Here is an 11,637-nt window from a genome sequence, read left to right on the forward strand (position 1 = left end):
ATGTTTCAATTACTCGTATATGTATATAATATAATCCAGAAGATAAAGCAGACAACTTTTCTAATATACGTTTTTCATTTGAGACAGTAGATAAAGCATTTTCTATTTTATAATCAAATATGTCAATCTCTCTAGGAGATTCAAAACATTACCACATCCAAATTTGTCATACTGGATGGACCAAATATATTATCAATTTGATATGCAAAATTTGCTTCCACATTTTACTCTTTTTCTTTTGGAGCTCTTCTTTTATGATCATCATTTCATGTGGTTCTTTTGAGATTTGGACAACTATAACGACTAGCCACGGAAAATAATTACTTCTTATAATAATCGTCAAATTTACAACATTCACTTTAGGGAATGTGATTGTTCCAGTTGGTCACGATCGATTATTTTCATTCATCACTACTCAAATTTACAACATTCACTTCAGGGAAATGTTGTTTATTTAGTCAGCTTTTGTTTATTATTTTTCAATCAATAACTCGTTATCTCATTCAACCATGAGAAGAAATTAAGATAAGTACATAATATTTTTCAAAATATTTCTTTCAATATTATATTGCTACTGCAGGAGCATATTCGAAATATAAAAGAATTGCTTTTTTATGATCATATTCTTAATGACATTTCATTGTATCAAACTTTCAGGATAATAATTATTGCTATTAGAATCAAATATATCTAAGTGATAGATAAGTTTAGGCAAGCCATGATGCAAGAGTGACATCACGTTAAAAAGCTCTAGTAGCTAAATACGAGTTAAGCTAAGTTCAGACCTGAGCTAGCAATCTTAAAGCAGAGCATGATTAAATATTATGATTTCTCTAAGGGCGATGCTAGATACATGACTAAAATTGAGACTGAGATTATGATGATATTATGTGCACAAAGAAGATTATTTCGTTGACGATGTAGTGTACTCCTTGAACGATGCGATCGTGAGTGCCAGTTGTGCCCCACTACGATGAGGACGATGGGAGTAATCCTACTACATCGTAGAATAGAGCTTGAAAGGAAGACATTGGGGATACTGGGCATGCCCTACCACAACGTAGGAAGGTCAAGCTAGTGGATCTTAAGCTATGAGTTTCTTTGCTAAAAATATTTGCCTAGAAAAATACTTTATAAGATTTTATTATATGTGTTGCATACTTGTTTCGGTAAAACATGTTGTGTTTTAAAAGTTGCCACTCACGAGGCTTTATAGCTCATCCTTTTGATGTATATTTCCCTTAAAGGTAGAGATCCTGGTTTCAACACCCATTAAAGTATCCGCCTACCCTGCTAGAAGTTGATTAGATTTTTGTTCGACTCATTCCATGCATACATGATCATTTTGTAATTAAACTAGTAGAAGAATTAATTATTGGGTTTGTAATAGGCTAGTATAGGAGTTTGCTTGAATTCTGGAAATAGTGTTGTCTAGTTGGGACTCTGAACCTCATTTATTTTGTCTACAAAAGATTGTTGAGCAGGTTGTCAAAAGGTTGGATAAACCTGAAGATGTTTTGTAGAAGATTTAAATGGTTGTTTTCAAATTAGACTTTCTTTCTGCATCTTGTGTCTGAGTTCATTTTATTAGAGATAGCTAAAAGTTACAGGTTAAGCAGAGTTGACATACATTATTAGAAGAAGAATGATGTCGATTGACTTGACGCCACATCTCGAGCTTAATGAGGAGGTGTTCCAGGATGGGGTGTGACATAAAAAATCTTGTACCTAGTCTAAAAAATCTTGTACCTAAGTTAAACGATCTATTAGTGATAATAATCCATCTTTATCTATCTTGAATAGACAACTGGTCGTTTAGATATTGGTAACAATTACGATTGTATACCAATATCGTTTAAATCTTATACAAAGAAGGAAAAAAGAAGATGAGAGATGAAGAAGATGGAAGAAATTCTGAAAAAGAAAATGAAGAAATGACGAACAATAACTGAGAACATGAAAAGAGAGAAATAATAATATATGGTTTATAACTTTAGTCCATATAATTTTAAAAGGACAAAATTTAGCCTATATAGTTGAACTTAGTCTTTTTGGTTTGATAATAAAACTACAGAAAATAGTCTCTCTCGTAATAACTACTTATTAAGGTTTTCAAATGATAAAGACTATATATGAGGTTTTATCTAGGCTAAACTCTAACTTTCACTAAACATTAGGGACTAAAATTACAACCAATTTTTTAAACATAAATTATATTCATAAAAAAATTAATAATAACTTATTGTCAACTAAATCTTAGTAGATAAGTAAGTCTAATTTTATGATTTGCGTATATATATACTATAAAACACATTCAAACTTTTTTGAAGAACTAAAACCTAATTTTTGAATCTACCATCAAATGCTATTCCTATCGACAAAACCAAATGACTTAAATTAAAGAAAATGACTCATATAAGGTGGCGTTTCTGTTCAATTTTAGCAGTAGAAAATTTACGATTTGATTAAAAGGAGCAGGGGATGGAAAATTCGAACGATAAAAAGGTGGGAATTGAACCCGACGTGAATCGAACACGCAACCTTCTGATCTGGAGTCAGACGCGCTACCATTGCGCCACGGATCCTCTGGATAGCTTTTGAACATACAAGATTCTATATATTAAATTATTAGAGCTTTGATCGTTTTCTTCCATTTCTTCGATTCCCGCCTCTTTTGATTTCATAGTCGAACCTCCATCCCTGGGTATGGATTCCAACAGGGTTTTGCTGGATTTTCAAATTCCTATCCAAGATGCTGTTTCTACACTTCAATTTGCGCCTCTTTCGAATAATCTCCTAGTTTCTTCATGGGACTCTGTTAGTATTCATTTTGATGCTGGACGTTTATTGTAAACTTGCTTTTGTTCCTTCTTATTGAACTTCTAGGGTTTTGTTTCTTTTGAGACAGATTCTTCGCTTGTATGATGTTGATAATTGTACACTGAGACTTGAACTTACATCTGAAGCTGCGTTACTGGATTGTTGCTTCCAGAACGAATCATTAGCTTTGAGCGCTGCTTCTGACGGCTGCATAAGAAGGTTTGGAACTTTTATTTCTAAATTTTTATTGTTAAATTACGCTGGCTTAGTATCACAATGCCTTTTTTGTGTAGATTATGATATTCGGATGACGTATTTTTTAAGCAATTTTGCAGATCAATCAATAAAAAAGAGGGGAAAAAATTCATAAGGTATTCTTGTGGGTTAATACTTTGAGCATAGGTGCTAATGGCTTTCAGTAAAACTTTTGATCAAGATATGAATTGTAATCATGGATATGTGAGACTGTTGGAAAGCACGACGATAGTGTAGACCCATATTAGATATTCTGATCAAACGTGTAAGCTCTTTAATTACCACTTGATATAGCTAAATGGTTTGTAGACAATAGTTTCTTTCTGGTAAATTTTTGAAAAATGTTTTAAATTATACTTTACCTTTAGCATGCACTTTAATCGCTGGATTATATTTTCCTTTGGAATTTGTTGAACCTCATTGGCCAATATTACTCTTCCTCGAACTTTTTGAGTCTAATTATCTTGAAATAGCTAGAGAGGTGGTTTTGTTCATATTCTAACTCTGAGATAGAAAGACATTACATTATTCTGACTTAGACTCTTTGACACTTTTTGCTATTCCAAATAACATTTTTATTATAAGATTTTTCATATCATGGCTAAAAGAAAATGGTTGTCGAGAAATTCATTTTTATTTATACGGTTTGAAAATATTCCTCTAAAACTTAATTATAAAAATCATTATAGGCAAAATTCGTCAAACTCTCTCTAGTTCATTTGAGTTTTTTTTTTTTACTATATTTTGTAAATAGTTTTTTTTTTTTTTTCGTGAAAATGTTTTTCTTATTATTTTATTCTTTTTATTCTTTTTGGAAATTTTGGGTTTGAATGGAAAAAGTTCCTCACAACTATATCAATTATCATAATTCTTTTTAGTTTTCATTTTAATTTTAGTATTGCAAGAATTCAAAATAATATATAAAATTTATTTCATGGATTGGAGTGTTAGGATTAGCATTTTATTACCATTGGTGAGTGTATATATATGTATATATCTGATGTATATAGCTTTTCAGCTTTTGTAATTTTTTATTTTTTATTTTTGGAATGGAAGATTGAATTGTCAATTAGCTTTAGTTCAATTCACTTAATTGAATATTTTATTGCCATACCATGATATTACATGTAACAATAAGAGAAATTTGATGTAGCTGAATGAACACTTTCTATACTAACTTAAGGATCTCTTATACAAGTTAACAAGAGAATAATCAAGACAAAACTAGTTAGGGAGGTCAAGCCCACTTGAACTTATAGCAAATCCTAACTCGGGTCAGATCCAAGCGTCGACAATATTCACACAAGCAATGTTTATTGAATTAGCTATTAAAATGATTAAAAAAAAAGTGGAAGAAAAATGGACAATTTTTTTTTTCTTTAAATCACGCTTAAATTTTAATTTATTCCAAACTCAAAAAACATGGGGTCATTTGTCCTTTCTCATGTATGGTTCACTCTTTTCCCTTTGGTGCTCCTTTTCATTCTCTATAATGGTCGCAAGAGTTACAGTTTACGACATATCAAAATTGAACGGAGAATGTGAGTGATGAACCATGAACTCAGGTGGTATATTTCATGAAGGGAAATGTGAAGAATTCAGAGAAAACAAATATAAATTTTTAAAATTAAATGATTACCAAAATAGGTAATTGAATTCTTATTTCTTCTATTTTCAAAAATTAAATCTTTATTAGTATAAATCCATACAATTATAAAATGATTTTTTAAAATAATAATTTGAGAGTAGGTTTTGTGAGACCCGTATCTAAATAGAAATATCATTTTGGAAATAAGAGTGAGTAAAGGATTTTTAAGTATGTCGTCCTGAGTGAAGATCGCGTTGAAGCAAATTGACACAAGGAAGGCAAGTTGCAAGCAAGATACAGTAGACGTTTTAAGGTTAAATGCGAAATGAAGTTAGGCATTGAGAGCTAGAATTTTTTTGTGAATTTTTCTAATTATGCTTCATTAATGGGCCACATGTTAGAGTTTAAGCTAAGCATGGTCATGAGAAATATTAAGCTTACATGTGTAGCACTTTAAGTAGAAACTTGCAACCTTGAGAGAAATTTCAGATGACTAATCCAATTTTGAATTTATTAATGCTAAGTTCTTAGAGTTGTTGTGCTAGAATCACTAGGCAAGAAGGACTTTGGGGAACTAGGCGTTTTGAATTAGTGTTGTGAGTGATTTTCCAAAGTGTTTAAAGATTTTCAAGCTTTCTTCTAAATTCCTTGTTGATTTGTAATGTTCTTCATATGTTAATGTTTATAAGAGGAATGGTTTCGAAAGGAAGATTGTGTTATGTTTAACAATTGTATGCTATGTTTGTGTGTAAACCATTAGTCTTACTTCTATCAATGAGCTAACTAACATATGCACATAAGGAGTAAAGGTAGGCATGTAGAAAAGGATTGCATGGTGGAGTGAAGTTGACCAATGTAGGGGTGTAACCGAGTTGGGTTAGGTTGGGTTGGGAGACATTCTCAACCCAACCCATATTTTCGGGTTGGTTGGGTTGGCAACCCAAATAACCCGAATTTAGTTTCCAACCCAACCCAATCCAACCCATATTTGGGTTGGGTTGGGTTGGGTTGTCGGGTTGTTTTTTTTTTTTTTTTATTTCTAAATTTTAATTTTTGTAAGGTTTTAATATTGTTTTTTTTTTAAAAAAAAATCAAAATCATTATACATTCAAATATCAAACATACATAAATTCAAAGTTTCAAGAGTTACAAACATACATAAATTCAAAATTCTTAAACATACATAAATCTAAACATACCCATAAATGTTCATGAAATACACACTACAAGAAATTTGGCCTTTAATATTGGTTTAAAACCGACATCTTTTCGAGCGTTATTAAAGGCCTTTAATGTCGGTTAAAAACTGACATTAAAGGCCTTCAATGTCGGTTATAAACTGACATCTTTGATGATGTTATTGAAGACCTTTAAAGTCTGTTGACCTTTAATGTCGGTTTAGAACCGACATTAAAAATATCTTTAATGTCGTTTTTAAACCGACACTAAAGATGCCTTTAATGTCGTTTCTAGACCAACATTAAAGGCCTCTTTAATGTCAGTTTAATAACGACATTTTTGCCTTGTTCTGGGCCCATTTTTTCAATTTTATTTTTATTAAATTGTTTCATTAATGTCCATTTTTTATAAACCGACATTGAGTTCATGTAGATAAATATTTTTTCCACTCCAACAAATCAATAAAATTAAATTATTTTTAAAACTATAATATTTGTCTTTTACATTTGCATACACAAAATGGAATCTTAATATTATATTTATATATACATTCTACACAGTACATGAAACAAGATCCTAATACAAGACTTTAACAAGAAATTCTAAACGTCTTCTCAGTCTTCAACCTTCAACAATAGTCTGGCTATCTACACAATCGCTTCGCTTTCAACCCGATATATCTTCAATCATTCTACAAGCAATATCAAAATAAACCATTTAATTTGACTACTGAAACATTCAAAAATTTCTTTACAGCAATTAAAAGAACATTGAAATTGACTCAAATAAGAGAAGCTAACACTATTAAGAATGCACATCTTCACAAAAAAACAGTTAAAACCCAATATATGAAAAGGTAACTACCCTCTCTTCGAGCATTAGTCTTCTGAGTTTTGATGAAAACGACTTTCTCAAAAGCTTCCTTTGTACTATTTGTACATCAGTCATCAAAATAAGCTACATCGAAATACTAAATTAAGTAGCCTACTGAAAATATTTTACATATATTTATAATAGAGCATATACTATAATAATCAACAGAATACTACCTCATCATTTTCAATTCTCAATCAAAAACTCCAATTCGTCATTGTTTTTTTTTTTTTTTTTTTTTTATGAATATCGCATTAATTCCCAAAGGCATGCTTTATTTGGTTCTTTCCATCGGCCAACATTTGGTCATTAACTTTCATGTTGAAGCTATTAACTTATCAAGCATAAAAGCATGTTTCTTTCAAAATAAAATCCAATGTCATAACAAAGTTCCATAAAATCAAATGCACCATCGAAGGGAGCAGTCACTTCAATACCCATATGAAAAAAGAAAAAAGACGTTTGAGTAAGAAGTAAAGAAGAAAGCTACATTCTTCATATATAATTCTACTAGATTTTCTTGTGAGGGTAGACACATCATATATAATATCGGAACGCTCAAAGAACACTATTGTACAAAAAGACAAAAGTACAGAATCTACAAAACAGATCCATTCAAGTAAGCAGTCAAGAAAAAGGCAATATTATAAACCTTGTTGCGGTTGAGCATGACACCCTTATCCATTGCCTTCATTGCAAAGTATTGATCAATCCCACACAGTTCTACAAAATGCACACTGCAGCCAATAATGTAAAGATTTGTGCTTAATATTCGATAAATTAACATTGATTCATTCTGAACAGAACCAATAAATATGGGGGAAAAACAAACTTCCAGCATCACCAAACCCCAAGGCTTCACTGACTTAAAATGTTCCAATCCTATCTTTTTTCCGCTGTCCAAAATCTGTACCACAGAAGAAGATAACATCAATTTTTACTAAACTGACAATGGCATAAATTCAAGAAAAGATTACACAACGAGCCGACTATAAAGTAAAAAATTAAATCCCATCCTCTCTAAGCTTTAATAGAAGAGATCTTGCATACAAGGATGCATACTTGTTCATTATTCTCTAATGAAGAGCTATTTATCTCCCGTGAAGAGCCATTTCTCTGAAAGTAGTTGATAATGAAGTAGACTTAAAAAACAAAGCATAGTTTTGGAATTCAACATATGACCGTAAATAGTAAACATCTTCAACATAATTCCTTCATCTGAAGAGTTATAATTAGATTTAGCATAAAGCTTTTCCCAAGTTTTGGCGAGAATGAGATGGGTAGAGACTTTACATAATGCATTTCAGGGATATATGTAGATAATAGGATGAGAGCCTGGGAAGTTCTAACCTTCTAAGAGCAAGAAGAGGACCAGCTAAAGAACTTGATTTCCTTTGGCATTTCATATTATTTAAAAGGGAATTCTGAACCTGCATTTTCTATACAATTAGGATTTCATATCGCACAATATCAAAACAAAAAATCAAAATCGAAAAAGAGAAAATTAAGAAATCGAACGAAACATTGTTGTATCAAGAAGTTCTTTTCATTAAAATCCGAGTCATTTTCAATCCTGTTAACGTAACATTGATCGAATTTACAAATCGCGATTTCATAAACAACCCTACAATCTCCTTAACTTCATAATCCCCACATTCCTCAACAACAATCACACAAACACCATTAGGACGAACAACTCTCTCCATCTCAGAAACAAATCGAGACGAAAATAACGCCTCAACCAAATGAGCAGTAAACGCCAAATCAAAAACATGATCAAAGAAAGGCAAATTATGAGGATCAGCACGACTCACCAAAGGAGGCGAATCAATCAACTCGACATCGATGACATCGTGAACTCCCATATATGAGACAACGCCATGACCTCATGGCAGCACCGGTGGAAACACAGATAACTTTGGTGTGGTTATGGAGAAGGCCTAGATCTCGAATGGATTGGAAGAAATTAATGAATGAGGAGAGCTTCTTCTTCCAGTCGTTGGATGACCAAAGACACTTGTTCATCTTGTCAATGGAGACGAACTCGCGAGGAGTGGAATCATAGGAGAATTTAGGGAATTTGAGATGGGGTTTTGAAGGAGAATTTGGGGGAATGCAGGTTTGTGGGGTTTGGAGGAAGAGGAAGATGAGGATGAGAGTGGCAATGGCAATAGAAGAAAATGAAAGCTTATTGAGAAAACGGCGAATGTGACGTTCCATTGTTGATTTGTCAATGGAAGAATTTTGGTTTCTGAAATGAGGGAAGAAAGTGAGATGAGATTGAAAAGAGAAGAAAGAAATTGAAAGTGAGGAAGAAATCATGTGGCATGAGAAAGGGTAAAGTAAGAGAGGGAAATATTTAATTTTTTCTAAAAAAAAATTATAAACATCCGCTTTTTGCAAAACCGACATTAAAGCTCCGTTTTCATTTTTCCCAACTGACATTAAAGGCTAGATTTCTTCTAGTGACAACTTTAATAATAATCAGAAAGTTCTTAAACATTAGTTGAAAAGCTAAATATAATTTTCTAAAGATCTAATAAGCATCCCAAGTATTTAAATTTGTAGGGTGAGAGACGAACAGAGAGGTCGAGAGACGAGGAAGAGAGGCGCGTCGCGTGTTTTCTTTTTTAGTCTAGGGTTTCTAACTTTCTTTTAACTTTATATTTTATTAAAAAAATATAATCTTAACACACACACACACAGAAAAAATTTAAAATAATTTAAAATTTTCAACCCAACCCAATCCATATTTTAAACCAACCCAACCCAACTCACATAATATGGGTTGGGTAGTCCGAGTTATTCAGATTGTCGGAACTCACATAATATGGGTTGGGTAGTCCGAGTTATTCAGATTGTCGGGTTAATCTTATACCCCTAGACCAATGTGTAAAAGGAGTATGAAAATGACATCACACTAATCTATGCGTGGGAATGGTTCATGTTCTTGCAAGAAAGGAGTATGAAAGGCTAATGTGTGGTTTCTATTTTATGAATTGAGACGATGAAAGCTATATTTATGAAAACGGTTGTTTTACATATGTATGTTTCTATCGGTGAACAATGATATGATATTGATATGTTTCTATTAGTTATAGCGATAGATAATAATAAATAAACTTCAAAATTTAAGATCTTATCAACGATGACATTGATATGCTTCTATCGATCTTATTGACAAACAATTATAGAACTCTTTTGTAAATATTTTAATTTATTTTACTATATTTAATATCTATAAAGTTAAATAAAAATGATTATTTAACTAAAATTATGTATCTATATAAATAATAAAATAACAAACAATAATTAATAAACAAACTTCAGAATTTCATATCTAACAAAATTATTTAAAATCACTCATAACTACCTCAAGGGTAGCTTCTAATCCTCTCACTCGACCTTTCTCTTTTCAAATTAAGTCAACCCCCATGTCTTTTTTCAAGTCAAACTATATCAATTTGTATCACTTATATAATTGATAGAAAAATATCAATTTGTATCACTGTCGGTTTATATCATTGATGGAACTTATAGAAAAATATCAGTTTAAATCACTAAGGGAACATATCAATTTCTGTCTATGATAGAAAGATATCATTTTTTTAATCGAGGATAGAGTGGTAATTTGCTTCAATGGTATTTTTGTAAATAATGTCATATTCTTCTCTAGGTCTTTTAATTGAGAAGAGAAAAGAGAGGGAGAGGGAGAGGCCGAAATACACAAACAGGGGAGAGACAGAGTGTGTGTATCTTTCCGACGGGCAGAAGGCAGACGGCGTCGAATGGCCACGCGACGGTTTCATCTCTTTGGATGTTCGCTTCGTGGAGCTCAAAACCCTTCCTTCAATTTCTTCATTCTAACGCCAAAATGTTCAAAATTTCCTCCTCTTTTCTTCTACATTTCATCTAGAAACGGTTCCTGAACAACATTTCTGCTTCTACATTGCCTTTGCCCTCTGTTTCTACCATCCAATTCCTCAAAAATTCATGTGGTCTTTCTTCAGGATCTCCTACTTCCGCCGGTCGAAAGCTCCAATTCGTTGAAAACAACATCCAGCAGTACGGAGCCATCATCGGTTTCTTGAAATCACATGGATTCGAGAATCCACAGATTGCCAATTTGGTCTCGATGTACCCTTCGATCCTTCAATCCGGAGTATCCACCAATCTGAAGCCTAAATTTGAGTTCCTCCAGGAAATCGGGTTCGTCGGTCCTTTACTTCCTAAGCTAATTGTATCAAGCCCTCGGATTCTTCACAGGAGCTTAGATTCTCAGTTGAAACCATCATTTTTTTTCTGCAAGGAAATTCTTGAATCGGATGAGCAAGTAACTGCTGCTATTCGTCATTCTCCGTGGCTTCTAACTTCTGATTTTAAGGGTATTTTAAAATCTAGCATTGATGTTTTAGCCAGTGGAGTGCCTTCTAGGAAAATAGTAAAATTGATTGTAATGAATTCTAGAACAATAATGCAAACGGTTGATAGGATGATTGAAGTAGTGAAAACGGTTAAAGAATTGGGCATTGAACCAAAGGCTGGTATGTTTGTTTATGCACTTAGAGTAAGGTCTTCAATGAGTGATTCAAGTTGGAAGAAGAAAATAAATGTTATGAAGAGTTTAGGATGGTCTGAGAATGAGATTTTTTCAGCATTTAAGAAATATCCACTGTTTAGCTTGTTCAGAGGAGAAAATGAGGGATATTGCAGATTTCTGTTTCAACACTGCAAAGTTGGATCCAGGATCTGTAATTTCTTACCCTGTGTTCTTCAAGTCGTCAATCGACAAGCGAGGTACAAAATTCTTGAGATTTTGAAGGTGAAAAATCTTGTTAAAAACAAAAAGATTGCTGCGGCATTTATGGAATGGGAGAGAAGATTTGTGGAGAGATATGTTGTAAAGCATTTGGATGAAATCC

At 32.5% G+C, this 11,637-nt stretch overlaps 1 protein-coding gene and 1 non-coding gene across 2 annotated transcripts; one reads left to right on the forward strand and one right to left on the reverse strand.

Moving 5' to 3' along the window:
* Positions 1-2,513: 2,513 nt before the first annotated feature.
* Positions 2,514-2,585, reverse strand: TRNAW-CCA (transfer RNA tryptophan (anticodon CCA)). The gene has a single exon. It is a non-coding gene; the product is annotated as a tRNA-Trp (tRNA).
* Positions 2,586-2,691: 106 nt separating this feature from the next.
* LOC127150957 (mitotic checkpoint protein BUB3.3-like) lies at positions 2,692-3,225 on the forward strand. Its single transcript, XM_051090026.1, has 3 exons — positions 2,692-2,817; positions 2,909-3,039; positions 3,156-3,225. Exons 1-3 carry the CDS (start codon positions 2,707-2,709, stop codon positions 3,214-3,216), a joined length of 303 nt encoding a protein of 100 aa, XP_050945983.1. The 5' UTR covers positions 2,692-2,706; the 3' UTR covers positions 3,217-3,225.
* Positions 3,226-11,637: the final 8,412 nt, after the last annotated feature.

The sequence above is a fragment of the Cucumis melo genome, chromosome 9 (assembly GCF_025177605.1).
Source record: "Cucumis melo cultivar AY chromosome 9, USDA_Cmelo_AY_1.0, whole genome shotgun sequence".
NCBI lineage: Eukaryota > Viridiplantae > Streptophyta > Magnoliopsida > Cucurbitales > Cucurbitaceae > Cucumis > Cucumis melo.

Coding starts and splice junctions, on each gene's coding strand:
- LOC127150957 (XM_051090026.1), top strand. CDS start 2,707: ATGGATTCCAACAGGGTTTTGCTGGATTTTCAAATTCCTATCCAAGAT. Junction 2,818..2,908: donor TAGTTTCTTCATGGGACTCT/GTTAGTATTCAT, acceptor CTTTTGAGACAG/ATTCTTCGCTTGTATGATGT. Junction 3,040..3,155: donor TCTGACGGCTGCATAAGAAG/GTTTGGAACTTT, acceptor GCAATTTTGCAG/ATCAATCAATAAAAAAGAGG.